Source organism: Hemiscyllium ocellatum, chromosome 39, assembly GCF_020745735.1.
Source record: "Hemiscyllium ocellatum isolate sHemOce1 chromosome 39, sHemOce1.pat.X.cur, whole genome shotgun sequence".
Lineage (NCBI taxonomy): Eukaryota > Metazoa > Chordata > Chondrichthyes > Orectolobiformes > Hemiscylliidae > Hemiscyllium > Hemiscyllium ocellatum.
This window is the reverse complement of record NC_083439.1, coordinates 87314-108732: the sequence shown is the minus strand read 5'-3', so window position 1 is coordinate 108732 and position 21419 is coordinate 87314. Positions and strand designations below refer to the sequence as shown.

Sequence of the window (21419 nt, the reverse complement as noted above, 5' to 3'; positions counted from 1 at the left end):
GATCATGTTGCAGTTGCGTAGGACTTTGGTTAGGCCTCTGTTGGATTATCAGAAGGATGTGAAATTTGAAAGGATTCAAAAAATATTTACAAGAATGTTGCCAGAATTAGAGGATTTGCGCTATTGGGAAAAGCTGTATAGGCTGGGGCTGTTTTCCCTGGAGTATCAGAGACTAAGGATGACCTAACAGAGATTTATAAAATCTTGAGGGGCATGGTTGGATAGACAAAGTCTTTTCCCTGGGGTGGTGGAGTCCAGAATAGAGTTTAGGGTGAGAGGGGAAAGATATAAAAGGGACCTAAAGGGCAACCTTTTCACACAGATGGTGGTGCGTATTTGGAATAAGCTGCCAGAGGAAGTGGTGGAGGGCTGGTACAATTGCAACATTTAAAAAGGCATCTGGATGGGTACATGAATAGGAATGGTTTAGAGGGATATGGGCCGGGTGCTGGCAGGTGGGACAAGGTTGGGTTGGGTTGGGATATCTGGTCAGCATGGATGAGTTGGAGTGAAGGGTCTCTTTCCATGCTATACATTTCTATGACTCTATATACATTTTTGAAGCTGAAGTTATTTCTTGGACATGATTGTTCCAAGACAAAAAATTTGCAGAGGTTTTATACACAGTTATCTTCCAAGCTTCCTTTGCCTTTCTGAAGGAGTGCTGCATTGTCGGATCACCAACACTGAAGAAGACCTGATTTAATGGAGCTCATTGCTAATCAAGGTAGCAGCTTGCCCTCTTAGGTCATAATACGAGGAACAGGGAGTTGTTCCTAATATTCTGGCCAATATTTATCCCTCAAATCTGATCATTACCACATCATGGCAGTTCTTGGAGTGGTGTGGTGGCTCAGTAGTTAACACTGCTGCCTCAGAACACTAGAAACCTGGATTCAATGCCAGTCTCAGTAAATATTGTCGAGACTATACATTTGCCCTTGGACTATCTGGATTTGCTGCCACAGTCCAAAGATGTGCCAGTTCGGTAGATTGGCCACGTTAAATTGCCCATAGTGTCCAGGGTTGTGTAGGTTAGGTGGATTAGCCATGGGAAATATGGAGTTACAGGGAAGGGGTGGGCCTGGGTGGGATACTCTTCGGAGGGGCAGTTTGTACTCATGCTGAATGGACTCTTTCTGCACTGTTCGGATTGGTTGACCTGTAGGTTTGGGGATCCTGTTATGGTCACCATCTTCCTATAACTACACTTGAAAAATAGTCCAATGACTGCAAACGGATTAGTATATGTTGAGGTCAAAACAGATTTTTTTCTCATGGGATGTGGATGTTGCTGATGGGCCAGCATTGCTGATCCCTTGTTGGGCTTGAGAAGGTGACAGTTAGCTGCTGTCTTGAACCACTGTAATCCATTTGCTGCAGGTGAACCCACAACACAAGTATGCCTGTCCTTCTGATCAATGCATTCTTCTTTCCCATCACCAAAACACTTGTGGCATTTTTCCTTCCACTTGTACATAAAAAAGGGCTATGTATCTGAGTTGATTAACTAATTATGTATATTCTAATCAAGGTAACACATGAACTAAGTACCCGAGTCTCCTCAGAAAATTATATCTACTTGTAATTTAAATTAATTCAGTTGTTTAATTACCTATCACTGTCAGCGAGGCTGGCTTGGATTTAACAGAGCCTGCATTGTTACGAGCTTGACACAAATATTGCCCAGCCTGTTGTGGTTGAAGGTCCCTTAACACAAGAGAACTGTCATAACCATGTGTCTTCACATCTAAAAGAGAGCCATTATGATACCTGCATAGACAGGAATGGAGGAGAGGTTTAAAGGAGAGAAACACAAGAATCTAAATCAAACAGAAAAACACAATGCAATCCAAGGATTCCAAATTCCCATGGCTGCCTTTGACCTGGGTCAGATTGGACAGCTCTGGAATCAAAAAATAATTTAAATCTTCACCACCTATACTTCTTTGTTTTATTTGTGTTTAATTCACTGTCACATCTCTTTGAGGTATGTCCAACTTGAAGAAGTTCTACTCTTATTGACAAGATTTCTGTTTAATCTGTCTCCTTATTCTACCTATCTATAACACAGGGCAGGAGGCCATTCATTCCACTGAGTCCATTCTGACTTTCCATAGATCAATTCATGCTGGGTGTTAGTGTCAGAACAGGTAGATTGGTGGGGGATAGGCACATCGTTGAAGGTGGGGTGGGAGCAGCATTGTTGAAGGTGGACCTTGTTGAGAAATGTGATAGTAGCAAGAAGCCTATTTATATGTATTACCATTTTACTAGCATATTACCTCACATCATTTCTGTTAGTGTTCACCCATAGAGTGGAAACTAGTCAGCAACAGTTCCTGCCAAAGAAGTCAGAGTGGGCACCTGGCTTGCCACCTGCTCCTTAGAACTTCCAGCCTGGTGCCACCAGTCCCCAACATCTCAGGGCATATTTCATGGGCAGTGACCTGGCTAGGGAGGTTGGCATTGGATTTTACCAGCCTTACAACGTTCTTATGGTATATCTCCAATTCACTTAGAATACAGTTCTTCATTTCAACATTGCATTTTGGAGCTCACTGACACCATTCATTGTCATGTTGCTGCCAGACTCCATCGCAGGAATAGGCATCCGGTGCCCTTGACAAAAAGTGCCTGGACCCAAACTGTTAACTCTGTTTTCTCACCACAGCTACTGCTGGATTTGCTGAGTTTGTGTGTTTCAGATCTTCACCACTTATACTTTTTTGTTTTATTTGTGTTTAATTCACTGTCGCATCTCTTTGAGGTATGTCCAACTTGAAAAAGTTCTACTCCTCTTATTGAAAAGATTTCTGTTTAATCTGTCTCCTTATTCTACCTATCTATTCACTCCATTCCCCCCCAAGTCTGCATCATCCAGATAAATACCATCCTAGCTGATATCAGTTATGAAGAAGGGTCATTCAAACTGTAATGCTAACTCTGATTTCTCCACACAGATGCTGCTGTGTTTCAGTTTTTATGGTTTCTCAGCTCAGGGGCAACAGGGTGGCTCACTGGTTAGCACCGCTGCCTCACAGCGCCAGGGACCTGGTTTTGATTCCAGCCTCAGGCGACTGTGTGGAGTTTGCACGTTCTTGCTGTGTCTGCATGGGTTTCCTCCCATAATCCAAAGATGTGCAGGTTAAGTGGATTGGCCATTCTAAATTGCCCATAGTGTTCAGGGATGTGTAGATAAGGTGCATTAGTCAGGGGTAAATATAGGATAATAGGATGGAAGTGGGTCTGGGTGTGTTACTCTTCAGAGGGTCAGTGTGGACTTGTTGGACCAAAGGGCCTGTCTCCACACTGTAGGGCTTCTAGAACTCTTGCTAGCACTAGCTATTTTCACACTTACTTGGATGCTCACAGTGACTGTATCTTGCCTTGCTTATTTGCACTTTGCCACCTCATTCAGAACTTAAAGCCTTACAGTACTTCCATCTTTGCTTGCCTTTTAAGGTAGCCACAAAGTCTGTCAATTAGATCCTTGCTTGGATCTCCAGAAGGCCTTTGACAAGGTGCCACACATGAGGTTACTAAATAAGCTAGGAGCCCATGGTTTTAGCTGCAAGCTGCTGGCATGGATAGAGGATTAGTTGACTGGCAGAAGACAGAAGTGGGAATAAAGGGGTCTTTTTTAGATGACAGCTGATGACTAGTGGAATTCCGCAGAGTTTGGTGTTGGGTCCATAACTATTCATGGAAGTTTGTAAATGACATGTGATGGAGGGGCAGGCTGTGTTGAGGAGGGGGCAAGGCTGCAGAAGATAATGGGCAGGCTAGGACAATGGACAAAGAAGTGGCAGAGTGAATACAATGTGGGAAGGTGTGAGGTTATGCACTTTAGTAGGAAGAAAAGAGGTGGGAAAAGACTTCAGAAAGTGGAAAGGGACTTGGGAGTCCTAGTCCAGGATTCACTTAAGGGTAACACACAGGCTGAGTTGGCAATTAGGAAGGCAAATGAAATGTTAGCATTTATTTCAGGAAGGTTGGAATACAAGAGCAGAGATGTACTGCTGAGGCTGCATAAGGCTCTGGTCAGACTGAATTGGTAAGCAGTTTTGGGTTCTGTATCTAGGGATTTCTGTATTCACCTTGGAGGTCCAGAGGAGGTTTGCAAGAATGATCCTAGGAATGAAGGGCTTCTCATATGAGGAGTGGTTGAGGACTCTCAGTCTGTACTCTGCAGTTTAGAAGGAATGATGAGGGGAGCGATCGAGATAGAGGGGATATGGAGAAGATGTTTCCACCAAAATAGAAGTGACCAGGACCTGAGGGCACAGCTTCAGAGTAAAGGGATGACACTTTAGAACTGAGATGAGGAGGAATTTCTTCAACCAGAGGATGGTGAATCTGTGGAACTCATTACAGCGGAGGGTTGTGGAGACCAAGTCATTGAATGAATTTAAGACAGCGATAGAGTTAATAACAGGATCAAAGACTACAAAGAGGAGATAGGAGAATGAGGTTGAGAAACATATCAGGCATGAACGAGTTGCAAAGCCCTAACAATGGGCCAAATAGCCTAATTCTGCTCCTATATCTGAGGGTCTTATGGAGCATTAGTGTACTGTGGTGGTCACAGTTGAAGATCTATCCCCTAGTTACATTTGTGTTGTAGTTAACAGAGTTTTCTCACTCAGGAAGCTACAAATCAGTTAACAAAGGGACATCTTAACAAAAGGACTCTCAGTCGGAATGTCGGAATTCTATCATGGTCAAAAGTAATTCGAACTACAGAATTTCAGTTAAACTAGTGATTGTGAAGCTTACTGTTCAGCTGCCAACTTCAACACCACCAGTAAGCTTAACTGCAACAGCCTCTATGTTCAATGTTCCATTCTTTGCAAACAATTCAGAGACTCTTCCATGTATATTGTTTAAACTTTCTGGACTTGCACCTTAATTCTAATTGATGTGTATGTGTGTTACTAAGTCATTGTTATCCATTGAAAATCTGGTTAAACTGAATCAATTTAAAGCACAAGTTCATTTGGTTTTGGGAGAAAGTTATCCACAAAGGAAGGGATCCTTTTCAAATTAACCTTGTTGTAACCTACTATGAGTGTGGGTGAATCAAGAAGGAACCAATTAATCCCTCCTCACCCAGGAGCTAACCTGTCTGGAACCGAAGTCAACTGGAGTCTTCATCTTGGATATGGTTGCAACAGTGGCCACAGCTGACCTGGTGCACAGCTGGTCTTTTTAAATATAGTGTCAGTGGCAAAAATCCCAAAGGAGCAGGCAGTGGTGAGTCCACCACATGTGAGTGCCACAGTGTGAGTGCGATACTTTAAAGATATGGTACAGGCATACATATGGTGAGCTGTGCAGGATTGTGTCAGATGATTTGCCAGAGTTCACAGAGAGAAATCTACATAAAATTCCCTGAAATTGACACAGCTGTAATCCAAAGACAATCAAAATAAGCAAGATGGAGGAATGAAAACTTAAACCAAACGTGAATTTGGATTGTAACTCCTGAAGACCCCTGGTGGGGAGACCATGGTATAATGGTAATGTCACTGGATTTATAATCAATTGCCAAGGCTAATGGCCCTTGGATATCAATTTGAATTCCAGCTGGCAAAAGGTAACATTTGAATTCAATTAAAATAAAACCTCATCTAATGCGGAATACTTAACCTCTGTCAGAAGAACCCATCAGTTTTCTAATGTCCTTTAAAAAAAAGTTGACTCTTCGCTGCCTTCTGGAATGGACTAGGGTGTGAATATGAAGCATGTGTTATGGACTAGGCCAGATCATAAGCACACAGCCATTCTTAAGCACACAGCCCTAGACTTAACTTTGTAACTTGTTTTGGTAAACTACTGAATTTGAAAACAGACAAAAAATGTATTAACAAAATTAGGCAATGAAGCACAAAGAACAGAATAAAGAACCCTAACAGAGCTCAACCTATCCAGCTAGATTTAATCATGCTGTTCCAAATACACACAGCAAATAAGCCCAATAAGCAAACTCCCTTTAAAACCCAGTATAAATGGAACACATGCTTACAGGTTGATGTTGAAGGGCAGAAAGAGAGAGATTTTCCACACAGCTCCCTGATGAACTTTCCAGTTCAAGACTGAACTAAAACTACTCAGTTCAGCTCAGCTAGCTAAAGAGCTGACCACTCCTCTTTCATTATTCATATCACTTCTAAAGCATGACCACTCTGGTTTGAAGTCTCATCTGTTTACATATAAACAAAAGGCCTGAAAATCATTTTCATCTCTGTACCTAACCAGACTGATCAGAGCCCGACCGGGTTTATTGCCCCTCTGAAAAAAATTCAAGGTCAGAGTCTCCTTGAGCCAAGGAATGGCTTTAGGAAGAAAAGGGATTAGCTTTGTAAAACATTAACAAAATGGATACATGTGAAAGACGATGGAGAAATCTAACAACTTTAGGGAATTTTGGTAAAGGAAAGAGAAAAAAAACAACAGGGAGACCAGGGTCGGGATTAATAATAATGAGGTGTCCATTTTTAAATGATGGTGGCCTATTACATCACAATTAATATTAGGACAATCTTTGAATTCATTCACAGGATTAGGGTATCACTGACTAGGCCAATAGTTATGGCCCATTCCAAATTGCCCAGAGTAGGTTAAGAGTGACTCATATTGCTGTGGGTGTGGCATCACATATAGGCCAGACCAGTTAAGAACACAGCTTCCTTCCCTAAAGGACATTAGTGAACCCATTGGGTTTTCCAACAATCGGCAATGGTTTCATGGTCATCATTAGATTCTTAATTCCAGATATTTATTGAATTCAAATTCCACCATCTGCCATGGCAGGATTATGAACTGGGTTCCAGTAATGTTACCTAGTTCCCTGGATTAACAGTCCAGCAGTAATACCACCAGGTCACTGCCTCTCCACAATGCAACACTGGATGATATTTATCCCTCTTTGAAGCCTACCTTCTGCTTCCAACCCAAGAAACAATGATGAAAGGAAGTTGCCTCCTGGTCTTAGTATTCATACAGAGCGAGTTGAGATGATTTGTAGCTCAGTTTGAGGTTCTGGATGTAGGTTTGCTCACTGAGCTGGAAGGTAACATCTAGGTAACATCTTCAGTGAGCCTCCAGATGAAGCAGTGGTGGCATGGCTCACTTTTTATTTGTGTTTAGGTATTTATGTCCTAACGTAAATAGAAAGCAGGCCATACCACCAGTGCTTCATTTGGAGGCCCACTGACATTGTTACCTAGTATGGTGATAAAACGTCTAAAAATGAACCTTCCAGCTCAGTGAGCAAAGCCACATGCATTCATACACAGCATCACAGATCTGAGAATAAATATCTTCATGTAGAATGAAGCCCCAAGACCAATTCACAGTCTGATCATTCAATTATTCATTGTTCCTAAACCTCAAATCAATTCTCAATACAGAGGACTGTGACCCAAGAACTTTTCAGCTGAAGACAAAGATGCTGCCTCCATGGTGAAACCAACACAGAGAATGCTTTGTGTTCAAGCTTTCAGTCCAGAATGGCTCTTCTTCAGTTCTGAAGAAATGTTAACGGCATTTCTCTCACAACAGATCCTGAGTTTCTCCAGCCTTTTCTGTTTGTATCATAAGTTCAACAAATGTTGGCATACCGTCATAGTACTTCCAGTATTTTCAGTTTTTATTTCAGAATTCAACCATCTGCAGTACTTTTTTTTATGCCTTTACTCCTGGTTCCTAAAAACAGTAGGTGGAAGGAATAAGCACACTGGAAATCTCTGTCAACATTGGCCTCTATGATAAAATGGCACCATTTTGAATTGAGCTCTCACCTCCTCCATGCTGGTGACTGCATTCTTACCTCCCTCACCTCCGTCACACCCACAAAACGCTCTAGTGCATCTGGTGTCTACTGCATCCATGCATTTACTTCACCATTAGTGGCTCTGCTTAAGATCCATTTTTAACTTTAAACAATTATGGGATAAGGGCATTGTTGGTTAAGCCAGCATTTATTGCTCATCCCTAATTGCTCAGAGAGCAGTTAAGAGTCAACTACTATGCTATTGGTCTGGAGTCATGCAGGTAGAGAATAAAGGTTTCCTTCCCTCAACGGCATTCATGAACCAGGTGAGTTTTTTTTCTGACAATCAACAATAATTACAGCTTTTTAAAAATTCAATTCAATTCCACCATCAACTGTGGTGGGATTTGAACTGGGGTATCTGTATTAACAGTCGAGTAATAATGCCACTAGGCCATTGCCCTCCCATCCAATTTGGGTAAGATAGAGAGTTTACAGAGATATGGAGAGAGGAGGGCATGAAGAGTTAAAAGCACACATTAGAAATTTACCTAAAAAGGATTCTTACCAGAAGTACTTGTCTGGTGGGGGATTACACTGAACTTTGCAGCAGAAAGTCACACTTTGTCCCTCATGTCTGACTTTGCTTGATGGATGTTTCCTGATATATGGTTTCTCTGTAATGTGCAAAGATCAAGATTTAGCAAAGATTGAACAATCACTGTAAGTTGTGTTTAGTCCTAGAATGAATGTTTCTTCAATTGCTGGTTACATTAATTGTTCCCTGGTTATACAAATTGACTCAGATACCTCGTATAGATCTTCCAGCTCCTTCCCTGGCCAAACTAAGGAAGCTTAAACATATTTAAAATAAATAAGTACACAAAGGTAAGCTTTTTTTTTAATTATGCCGGGGTGTGAGCATCACTGGCTGTGCTACTTACTGACCATCCTGGGTTGCCAGAGTGCAGTTCAGTGTCAACCACATTACTGTGGGTCTGGAGATTCTTTCCCCAAAGGACATTAGTGAGCTAAATGTTATTTTTCCCACAACAATTGACAATGGGTTCACGGTCATAATTAAAATATCGATTCCAGATTTTTATTAAATTCAAATTCCACTATCTGCTGTGACAGGATTCCAACCCCAGTCTTGGAGTATTGTCTGGGCCTCTGGATTACTCATCAAGTGAGAATACCACTAGACCATCACTTTCCAATGTGAGAAGTTTAATTAATTTTAGAAACCAACAAAGAATTACACAAAAAAAGATAATGAGCAAGAAAACAGAAAGAGTTTATTCAAGTATTTAAATAGGAAAAGAGTGAGGCGAGGATGGAAACATAGAATACAAGAGCAGGAGCAGGCCATTTGGCCCTTTGAGTGTGCTCCATCATTCAGCATATCATGGCCAAACATCCAACTCAACATCCTGTACTCTTTTTCTACCCTCCATATCCTTTGATCCCTTGGTCCTAAGAACTAACGTCTAGATTTTATTCAATGTCTTCAATGTTTTGGTTTCAACAGTTTCCTGTAGCACAGAATTCCACAGGCTCGTTGCTACTTGGGTGAAGAAAATTCTCCTCACCTCAGTCCTAAAAGATCTCCTTTTATCCTTAGACTGTGACCCCTGATTCTGGACTCCTCAGTCATCAAGAACCTGCCTCCTACATCTACTGTATCAAATCTTGATAGAATTTTATAGGTTTATGAGATTTCCCTCATTCTTCTAAACTCGTGATGTAGTCCTAACCAATCAATTGTTCCCCATTTGTCAGGCCAATCATCCCCAGAATCTGTCAGGGAAACCTTTGTTCCAGTCTTTCTGTAGCAAGGACATCCTTCCTCAGAAGCTATACACAATACTCCAGGTGTGGTCTAATCAATACCCTGTAACAGCTACAGCAATAAACCTTTACTGCTGTACTCAAATCCTGTCACTGTGAAAATCAACATACCATTTGCCTACTTCCCCTAATTGCTGCACCTACATTGTTACCTTCAGCGACTAATGTACAAAGGACATCCAGGTCTTGTTGCACCTTCTCTCCTTTCCCAATCTATCACTGTTCAGATAATATAACTGCCTTCCTGTTTCTGCTATCAAATTGGTTTAGCCCACATTTATTCACATTATGCCATATCTGTCAGGTACTAGCTGATTCATTTAGCTTGTCCAAATCACACCAAAGCATTTTTGCATTGTTATGGACTAGGCCAGACCACTTAAAACATTCTTAAGCAGGCAGCCCAAACCGTAACTTTGCAACTTGTTTCAGTAAGTGTACAGTGAAAATTATCCGCAGTAAGTTAGCTAGGTTGACTGCCAGGTTTTAAAACAGACAAAACTTTATTCACAAAATTATGGAATTAAACACAAAGAACAGAAAATGGAATATCCATAGAACTCAGACTATCCCAGACTTAATTATGCTGTTCCGAATATACACAAGTCCCAATAAACAAACTCCTTAAGCACAGAGCAAAAAGTGAACAAAGGCTTACAGGTCGAAGTTAGAAAGACAGAGGAGAGAGAGTTTAGCAGCCTGTTTCCACACAGCTCCACTGCTGAACTGACTAACTTAACTCCAGTTTCTAGGACTGAACTGCTCAGCTAGAGAGCTAGCCATGCCCTCTTGTCTTACACAGGTTACTTGAAAATACATAAAAACTTTTGCCTAAAGTCTCATCTGTTTATGTATAAACAAAAAGGCCTCCCGATACCCTTTTATCTCTGTACCAAACCCGTTTTGCAGCCCCCTGAGAAAACCCACGGACACAGTATCCTTGAGAAAAGGAACAGCTTTTAGAAAAAAAGTACCAGCTTTGTGACAACATCCTCCAGCCTTTTCTGTCACTCACAAACCTGGAGATACAACATGTAGTTTCCTCATCAAAATCATATATTGTGAATATCTGGGGTCCAAACGCTGATCTGTACAATACCCCACTAGTCGCTGGCTACTACTCAGAAGAAGACCTTAATATTCCCAGCCTACCAGTTCTCTATCCTTTCAGTACACAATCCCCAAGACAATGCACTTTAATTTTACACAATAATCTCTTATGATTAGATTAGACTTAGATTAGACTTACAGTGTGGAAACAGGCCTTTCGGCCCAACAAGTCCACACCGACCCGCCGAAGCGCAACCCACCCATACTCCTACATTTACCCCTACCTAACACTACAGGCAATTTAGCATAGCCAATTCACCTGACCCGCACATCTTTGGACTGTGGGAGGAAACCGGAGCACCCGGAGGAAACCCACGCAGACACGGGGAGAATGTGCAAACTCCACACAGTCAGTCGCCTGAGTCGGGAATTGAACCTGGGTCTCAGGCACTGTGAGGCAGCAGTGCTAACCACTGAGCCACCGTGCCGCCCACTATGTAGGACCTCATTTAAAGCCTTCTGAAAGGCTAAGTTAAACCAAATCCACTGGCTCCTCCTTATCTACTCTACTTGTCACATCCTCAAAAATGTCTAGCAGATTTGTCAAACATTGACTTCCTCTTCATAAATCCTTGCTGACTTTGTCCGATCCTTTCATTACTTTCCAAGTGCTCTGCTATGGCATCTTTGTAATGAAGTCCAGTAGTTTTTTGCTAGTACTGATGACAGGCTGATCTGCCTATAGTTCACTGCTTTCTATTTGCCTTCCTTCTGAAATACAGGGGTTTCATGAGGTACCTTCTAATACATAAAGAACTCTTGCAGAGTTAATGCAATTTCCAGAGTCTATGCAATTTTGGAAGATGACCATTAAAGAGGAATTAATAATGGGAAACAAAGAAATGTCTGAAGCATTGTGCAGTACCTTGTGTCTTTTTTCACCATAGAAGGAAGTTCAAGAACACCCGGAAGTCAGGGTTAAAGGAATGGAGCAATGTGAAATGTTCACAATCACTTGGGAAAAGTGATGGAAAACTATTAGATCTAAAGGCTATCTTGGCTTCTGACCTGATCGATTTTATTCCGAAGAATCGTAAAAACAAAACTGGCTGCAGAAATAACAGATGCAATGGTGTCATCTTCCAAAATTCCCGAGATTCTAGAAAGATCTCTACAGATTGGAAAATTGCAGAAATAATATCTCTATTCAAGAAAGGTGGTAAACAGAAGGCAATAAACTACAGATCAGTTTACCTAACAGCTTCATTAGAAAAATATTGGAGTCTACTCTTAAGGAGGTGTTAGGATGCATTTGCAAATCATAATACTAATCAGGCAGAATCAACATGGTTTAGTGAAAGGAAGAGCATGTTTGACTAATCTAGCATCTTTAAAGGGAGCCATAAGGAAGGCATATAAGGGGGGAACTGTAGACATGACAAAATTGGATTTCCAAAAGGCATTTGATAAGGTGCCACATTGAAGGTTATTTCATAAAATAAGAAGTTATAATGTCAAGTGAAGGGGCCTCACTTATTTACAATTGTTAATAACTTGGAGTAAGGAAGTGACAGTATGGTAGTTAAATTTATAGATGACAAATGTTGATAGGAAAGTAAGTTATCAAGGGAATGTAAGAAGTCTACAAAAGATAAATGGAATGTTCCCTTCATATCAAAAGGGAATAGAGTGTAAACAAAAGTTTTGCTAAAACTATACAAGGTATTAGTCAGACCACAGCCAGGATCCTCAGAAACAAATCGGAATAACTAACGGATGATGTGCTTTGATCAGGAGGCAGGTAAATAGGGTGTAGGTTTGCTTGCTGAGCTGTAGGTTTGATATCCAGACGTTTCATTACCTGGCTAGGTAATATCATCAGTGGTGACCTCAAAGTGAAGCAAAACCGTTGTCTCCTGCTTTTTATTTATATGTTTGTCCTGGATGGGGTTCCTGTGGTTCATGATGATGTCATTTCCTGTTCATTTTCTGAGGGGTTGATAGATGGTATCTAAATCTATGTGTTTGTTTATGGCGTTGTGGTTGGAGTGCCAGGCCTCTAGGAATTCTCTGGCATGTCTTTGCTTAGCCTGTCCCAGGATAGATGTGTTGTCCCAGTTGAATTGATGGTTTTTTTCATCCATGTGTAGGGCTATGAGGGAGAGAGGGTCTTGTCTTTTTGTGGCTAGCTGGTGTTCGTATATCCTGGTGGCTAACTTTCTTCCTGTTTGCCCTACGTAGTGTTTGTGGCAGTCCCTGCATGGAATTTTTATAGACGACATTGGTTTTGTCTATGGGTTGTACTGGGTCTTTTAAGTTTGGTAGTTTTTGTTTGAGTGTGTTGGTGGGTTTGTGTGCTACTAGGATTCCGAGGGGTCTTAGTAGTCTGGCTGTCATTTCTGAAACTTCTTTGATGTATGGTAAGGTGGTTAGGGTTTCTGGCTGTGTTTGGTCTGCTTGTCGTGGTTTGTTCTTGAGGAATCTGCGCACTGTATTTTTTTGAGTATCTGTTCTTCTCGAATAGGTAACTAGGCCGCCAATGAATCTGGAGTTGAATACTTCCTTGCAAGTATGTAGGGACATGTGATCAGGAGAGTCTGGATGTCGGTAAAAGCACTGCTACCGCTCTTGGTGCACAGTAAAAGCTGACAAATGTACTTACTGGCTCTCATCGCCCTCAGCAACAACTCATGATCACAGCAAATCCATTCTTTAGTTCCTCCAATTTGTTTCTGAGGACACTAGCTATGGTCTGATTAATACTTTGTGTAGTTTTAGCAAAACCTTCCTATTTTTATACTCCATTCCCTTTTGATAAGAAGAGAACATTCATTTGCCTTTTATAAACTTTTTAAGCCTCACGATAACTTACTTTCCTTTCTATCTTTGTCAGCTTTCCAAATTTCTGATTGCATTGTAAGAGCATGCTTTCAATTTGTTAATTAAATTCCTCTACCTCTACATGGCTCACTCAAATGCCTTTGGTACCCACTGTTTTAAAGAACGAGGAAGGCAGTTTGATAATTTGGGGCCCTGCTGTTCATATTTAATCCTTTACCTCCTTTAATTTGAGGGGCATTGTTTCATGAAACTAGAAGTTAATTGTTTTTACTTTGAGCTGTCAGGCCAATTGCAGCCTATGCGAAAATGATCTTCATTTGCATTCTAACTTTTACTGCCTTCCCTTCTCTTTCACATCTTTGGGTTATCAGTTTTATCATGATTTTATTATTCTACAGCATACGTGAGGAATAAGAGAATGATCAGGGAGAAGGTAGGGCCAATCAAGGATAATGGAGGGAACTTGTGCATGGAGTCTGAGCAGATAGGAGAAACCCTAAATGTGTTTTTTGCTTCGGTTTTCACAAAGGAAAATGACCTTGTTGTGAATGAGAACTTTGAGGAGCTGGGATACAGTCTTGATCAGATCAAGATTGATGAAATTGATGTGCTGGAAATTTTGAAAAACATTAAGATCGATAAGTCCCCAGGGTCAGACCAGATTTATCCTGGGCTGCTCCAGGAAGCAACAAAGGAGGTTGCTAAGCTGCTGGCAAGGATGTTTGCTTCCTCACTGTCCACAGGAGCCATACTGGAGGATTGGAAGGAGGTGAATGTTGTTCTTCTTTTCAAGAAGGATAATAAAGGAAATCCCTGGCAATTACAGACCAGTCAGTCTCACATCTGTGGTCAGCAAAGTTTTGGAAAGAATTCTGAGGGATAGGATTTATGACTATTTGGCAAAGCATAGTGTGATTAAAGGCAGTCAGCATGGCTTTGTGAGGGGCAGGTCATGCCTCACAAACCTTATTGAGTTCTTTGAGATGACGAAACAGGTCAATAAAGGTCATGCAGTGGATGTGGTGTATATGGACTTTGGCAAGGCATGTGATAACGTTCCCCATGGTAGGCTCATTCATAAAGTCAGGAGGTATGCGATACAGGGAGATTTGGCTATCTGGATTCAGAATTGGCTGGCTGACAGAAGGCAGAGTGTGGTTGTAGATGGAAAATATTCTGCCTGGAGATCAATAGTGAGTGGGGTCCCGCAGGGCTCTGTTCTTGGGCCTCTCTTCTTTGTAGTTTTTATAAGTGACTTGAATGAGGAGGTTGAGGGGTGGGTTAGTAACTTCACAGATGACACAAAGGTTGGAGGTGTTGTCGGTAGTATAGAGGGCTACTGCAGGCTGCAGCACGACATAGACAGGATACAGAGCTGGGCTGAGAAATGGCAGATGGAGTTCAACCTGGATAAATGTGAGGTGATGCATTTTGGAAGGTTGAACTCAAATGCTGAATATAGGATTAAAGACAGGATTCTTGGAAGTGTGGAGGAACAGAGGGATCTAGGTGTGCAAGTACATAGATCCCTCAAAGTTGCCACTCAAGTGGATAGGGTTGTTAAGAAAGCATATGGTGTTTTGGCTTTCGTTAACAGAGGGATCGAGTTTAAGAGCTGCGAGGTTTTGCTACAGCTCTACAAGAACCTGTTGAGACCACACTTGGAATATTGTGTCCTGTTCTGGTCACCCTACTATAGGAAAGATAGAGAGGCTTTGGGGAGGGTGCAAAGGAGGTTTACCAGGATGCTGCCTGGACTGGAGGGCTTGCCTTATGAAGAAAGGTTGAATAAGCTCAGACTTTTCTCTCTGAAGAGAAGGAAGAAGAGAGGAGTCCTGATCGAGGTGTGCAAAATAATGAGAGGAATAGATAGAGTCTTTAGCCAGAGACTTTTCCCCAGGGCAGGATTGACTAGTATGAGTGGTCATAGTTTTAAGATATTAGGAGAAGGGTATAGAGGAGACAGAGGTAGGTTCTTTACGCAGAGAGTTGTGAATGCATGGAATGCGTTGCCAGTGGTGGTGGTGGAAGGAGAGTCATGAGGGACATTTAAGCGACTGCTGGACATGCACATGGATAGCAGTGAGTTGAGGGGTGTGTAGGTTAAGTTATTATATTTTACATTAGGAGTAAACCTCGGCACAACATCGTGGGCCAAAGGGCCTGTTCTGTGCTGTATTTTTCTATGCTCTATGTTCTATGTACAACATTTCGATATCTCTTACTCTGGTCCTAAGTAGGTAAAACACCACTCAATTCTCAATCAGGATAAGGATGCTATACACCTCCCAACAACATTGTTTGTATTTTTCTCCTCACCATTAAACTACCTTAGTTTGTTGTTTTTCCGAACTATAATCTTCCATCCACCTTACCCTCTCACCATCAATCTGCCACCCTATGCCCTCAGTCACTTACATACTTATTTTCTCTCAGCAGCTGTTAAAAGAGTTTGAGAGTTTTAAACTGCATTTAGTTCTTGGGATACAATAACCATTGCTGTAAAAAAAGGGTGTCTGTTGCACTGTGTCTTTATCAATGGGTATATCACTGAGAGTGAGACTTGGATTCACACAGAAGGGCAAGAAGATAACTTTCTCCACTTGGGAACTTACCAATCCCCTGCTCTCAATATCAAATCCAACAAAATCTAAGGGCGAGAAGAACCTTCTCTTATGTCCTTACCCCAACCTCACATACCAGGTCTTGTTATCTCTCCACCGCATCTCCTCCACTTCCCGCTCCTCCGCCCTTGAGCCCCGCTCCTCCAACCGCCACCAAGACAGAACCCCACTGGTTCTCACCTACCACCCCACCAACCTGCGCATACAACGTATCATCCGCCGCCATTTCCGCCACCTCCAAACGGACCCCACCACCAAGGATATATTTCCCTCCCCTCCCCTATCAGCGTTCCGCAAGGACCACTCCCTTCGTGACTCCCTTGTCAGATCCACACCCCCCACCAACCCAACCTCCACCCCCGGCACCTTCCCCTGCAATCGCAGGAAATGTAAAACTTGCGCCCACACCTCCACACTCACTTCCCTCCAAGGCCCCAAGGGATCCTTCCATATCCGCCACAAGTTCACCTGTACCTCCACACACATCATCTATTGCATCCGCTGCACCCGATGTGGCCTCCTCTATATTGGTGAGACAGGCCGCTTACTTGCGGAACGCTTCAGAGAACACCTCTGGGCCGCCCGAACCAACCAACCCAATCACCCCGTGGCTCAACACTTTAACTCCCCCTCCCACTCCACCGAGGACATGCAGGTCCTTGGACTCCTCCACCGGCAGAACACAACTACACGACGGCTGGAGGAGGAGCGCCTCATCTTCCGCCTGGGAACCCTCCAACCACAAGGTATGAATTCAGATTTCTCCAGCTTCCTCATTTCCCCTCCCCCCACCTTGTCTCAGTCGGTTCCCTCAACTCAGCACCGCCCTCCTAACCTGCAATCCTCTTCCTGACCTCTCCGCCCCCACCCCACTCCGGCCTATCACCCTCACCTTGACCTCCTTCCACCTATCCCACCTCCATCGCCCCTCCCCCTAGTCCCTCCTCCCTACCTTTTATCTTAGCCTGCTTGGCTCTCTCTCTCTTATTCCTGATGAAGGGCTTATGCTCGAAACGTCGAATTCTCTATTCCTGAGATGCTGCCTGGCCTGCTGTGCTTTGACCAGCAACACATTTGCAGCTGTGATCTCCAGCATCTGCAGACCTCATTTTTTACTTGTTATCACGTGGTCTGCTATTATACACAACTCCGTATTAGGCACTTACTGACCCATTAATAGTTATTCTTTCTTCTAGGCCAATTGTTATCCACTCCTTTATCTGTCCAACTGTTCTTCTCTATCCTTGGACTTATCTCCATCTATCCTCCTTCCTTCTACCCTATCTTCTGCATAAAACTAACTTTTTTTCATCTATCTGAGGAAGGGTCACTGGATTGAAATGTTAACTCTGATTTCTCTTCAGAGGCTGCCAGACCTGCTGAACTTTTCCAGCAATTTCTGTAACATTTTGTCAGCTCTCTCCACCAATCCCCTCCCCCACCACCCTCTCTCTATTGTGCCAGTGGAGTACAGGAGGCTGCCAGGTATAAGGTTGAGATGTAGAAAGCAATTAATTTCATCCAGGATTAAGGCCAGACCTTTTGCTGCTTTCATTATTCATTATACAGACCTCATTGTGGGATCCCAGTGGGATGACTACTTTGAGCTGAAAATGTGTTGCTGGTTAAAGCACAGCAGGTCAGGCAGCATCCAGGGAACAGGAAATTCGACGTTTCAGGCCAGAGCCCTTCATCAGACCCGAAACATCGAATTTCCTGTTCCTTGGATGCTGCCTGACCTGCTGTGCTTTAACCAGCAACACATTTTCAGCTCTGATCTCCAGCATCTGCAGACCTCACTTTTTACTGGATGACTACTTTGACCCAATGTGATAAAACTGCCCTCCAGAAATACAGAGTCTGATCCAGATTGGAAGATTTAGACCCAATGTGGAATACATTTCACTGTTTTGTGATTAATGAGGTACAGCGCAATTTGAACAATTTCTATTTTGAGAAATAATTTACCAGATCTCTTGAGTTTCACTTCAATGGTAGATATTTTGCTGTTGTTTATGCTCAGTGTATGAAGCACAGTTCCATAATGTGGCTTCATAACTTTTAACACAGTTTTGCCATCAGGACAAAGACCAGGAATCCTGAACTTTCCCTTTTCATCACAGACTGTCAGGATTTGGTCAGAGTCTCCCCACAGCTGGACAGTTGCCTGGGAGGCTGGAGCGCCATCTTGAAGATGTACAGAACCGTGGAGTAGATGTTCTTCGCACATGCATCGACTGCACTCTGCATTTACACGACCCATTGTACATCTCAGTTTACAACCTGCAACACAGTTTAATACTTGATATTTTTCATTGATACGGAGTTGTTTCAATACAAAATGATCAGCACATTCAAAACAATTTGCAACTTTTCATATTTTCAACAGCGGAGTCTGATACGCTGCCAAAAACAATGAGGAGATTCCCATTAGATCTCCAAATTCATTCATTTCAATAAAAGGAAGTCAGTTACATTGTTTACTGGGTTAAAGATAAAGAAATAATTCTATACTCAGTCAATATTCCCTCAGGACTAGAGAAATATGGCAATGCCACAGCAATTGTTCCATTCTGACAGTAAAACAGACAGTAAAAAAGTTCCCTTTAACATGCATGGGAGCCTGACTACACAACAAATGCATTGAGGCCATATGGTGCAGACCTAACAGATGCAATATCGGAGAGTCAGCCTCTCTTTAATGCTAAAAATATGCTATAACACCAGGTTATAGTCCAGTAGGTTTGTTTGGAAACACTAGCTTTTGAAGTGCTGCTCCTTCATCAGGTGGTTGTGTAGTATAACATCATTAGACACAGAATTTATAGCAAAAAAGGGTTACAGTGTCATGGAACTGTAATGATATATTAATCTAAATTTGTTTAAGTCTTTCATCTTTTAGAATGAGATATGAGAGTTTCAGTTCTTTAATTTGTAAATCCCAGAACTCCTTTTAAGTTACATTCTCAAGATAGAACACAGAATGTTAGTGCAGCACAGGCCTTTCAGTCCTCGATGTTGCGTTGACCTGTAAAATTAATCTGATGCTCATCTAACCTACACCACTCCATTATTATCCATATGTCCAATGCCCATTTAAATGCCCTAATGTTGGCGAGTCTACTACTGTTGCAGGCAGGCCATTCCACCCCCTCCTATTCTGAGTAAAGAAACTACCACTAATATCTGTCCTAAAACTATCACCCCTCAATTTAAAGCTATGTCCCCTAGTGTTAACCTTTACCATCCAAGGAAAAAAGGCCCTCACTGTCGACCCTATCTTACCCTTTCCAGATGATTAAAAATCCTATCTCTTGTAACCTTTTCCAACACCTTACCTACAACCAAAGTAAAGCTCAACGGCCTATAATTAAGGGTTGTCCTGACTCCCCTTCTTAAAGAAGGGAACAGCATTTGCTATCCTTCAGTCTTCTGGCACTACTCCCGTCAACAATGATCACATAAAGATCAAAGTCAAAGCTCTGCAATCTCCTCCCTGGCTTCCCAGAGAATCAGAGGATAAATCACATCCAGCCCAAGGGTCTTATCTATTTTCAGATCTTCCAAAATTGCTAAAACCTCCTCATTGTCAACCTCCATCCCATCTAATCTTGTAACCTGTATCTTCATATTCTCATTAACATTGCCCTTTTCCAAGGCGAATTACTGATGAAGAGTATTCATTAAGTGCTTCCCCTATGTCTTCAGATGCCACACACAATGTTCCACTTTATCTTTAATTGGTCCTATTCTTACTCTAGGGATTCTTTTATTCCTGATGTACCTATAGAAGGCCTTAGGGTTTTCTTTGCTCCTATCCACCAACTTCTCATGTCCTCTCATGGCTCTTTTTAGCCCTCACTTTAGATCTTTTCTGGCTAATGTAACTGTCAAGCCCCCTAACTGAGCTTTCATGCCTCACCTTCACGTAAGCTACATTCTTCCTCTTGAAGAAGGCTTCAACTCCTTTAATAAACCATGGCTCCCTCTCTCTTGACAACTACCTCCCTGCCGGATAGGTCTATACTTACAGCTTTAACTTTACTAAACAATAGATGCCATCTCAGTTCAGACAATACATTAAAGTGTGAGGTTAAAGTCTGTCCATGTCCCAGTGTTGACACAGGCTCTTTCTAAAATTTGATTTACAGAATCTTACTTGGATTTATGCAGTTTTGAGCAAAATAAAATTTAAGTCTGCAAATATAAATTCACCCCATATACTATATGTGTACATGTGCAGGGGAGACAGAGTGTGTGCATGTGGGTGTGAGGACATGTGAAAGAGTGTGTGTAAGCTTGGTCAAGTATGAGTGGGAGTGTGATGGGGTATAAGCCTGCGAGAGGGTGTGTGCGTGGGTGTGGGTGTGAGTGCAGGGGTGCATGTGTGCACATATGAGATAGGGCTTGCATAGGAGAGAGGGTCTGCAATAGTGTGAGTGGGTGAGAGCGCGAGAGCGCGTGAGCGAATATAGTGCAGTGGGGTCATCTGTAGTGTGACATGAACCCAAAGTCTTTTTGAGGCTATCGCCATATGTACTGAACTTGGCTTTCAATCTCTGCTTGGTCACTTTGCATTGTTGCTTATCCCAAAGTCCAACTTGGGGGATGGTCACCTGAAGGTCAGAGGTCGAATGTCCTGAACACTGAAATATTTCCCGACTGCGAGGGAACACTCCTGCCTGGCGATTGTTGTGCAGTGTTCATTCATCAGTTGTCATAGCATCTGCTCGGTTTCCTCAGTGTGCCATACCTCGGGGCATCCTTGCCTGCAGCGTATGAGATAAACAATGTTGGCCGAGTCACATGAGTACATGCTGCGTATATGGTGGGAGGTGTCCCCATGTGTAATGGTGGTATCCATGTCGACACTGACACGTCTTGCACTGGCTACTGTGACAGGGATTGCGTGGTATTGTGGTTGATATTATACTGAAGACTGGGCAGATTCTGTTACAGACCATTAATCACAGCAAACTGTCCAGCCTTCAGGGACATCAGGCCTCGGACCTTTGGGTGACCATCCTCCAAGGTGGACTTAAGGACGGCAACAACGCAGAGTCAAGATTAGAGTGGTGCTGGAAAAGCACAGCAGGTCAGGCGGCATCGGAGGAGCAGGGAAAAAAACAAAACAAAAAAAAAACGCTGTTTCAGGAAATAATCTTCAGCATCTGTAGTCCTCACTTTTGTCTAATTGATAACAACACAAAGTGGCTGAGCAAAGGCTGATAGCCAAGTTTGGTACCCATGGGGATGGCCTCAACTGGAACCTTGGA

The 21419-nt window shown here is 42.5% G+C and overlaps 1 protein-coding gene across 2 annotated transcripts in view; it reads right to left on the bottom strand.

The window, feature by feature from the left end:
- The window catches only part of cilp (cartilage intermediate layer protein, nucleotide pyrophosphohydrolase), a 64248-nt gene that overhangs the window by 4036 nt on the left and 38793 nt on the right, over positions 1 to 21419 (bottom strand). For both annotated transcript variants that reach the window (XM_060852898.1, XM_060852900.1), the window contains 3 exons: positions 18112 to 18426; positions 8346 to 8454; positions 1616 to 1773 (listed from right to left, as the gene is read on the bottom strand). In XM_060852898.1, the coding sequence (XP_060708881.1) occupies positions 1616 to 1773; positions 8346 to 8454; positions 18112 to 18426 (582 nt within the window). The remainder of the gene's footprint in view (positions 1 to 1615; positions 1774 to 8345; positions 8455 to 18111; positions 18427 to 21419) is intronic.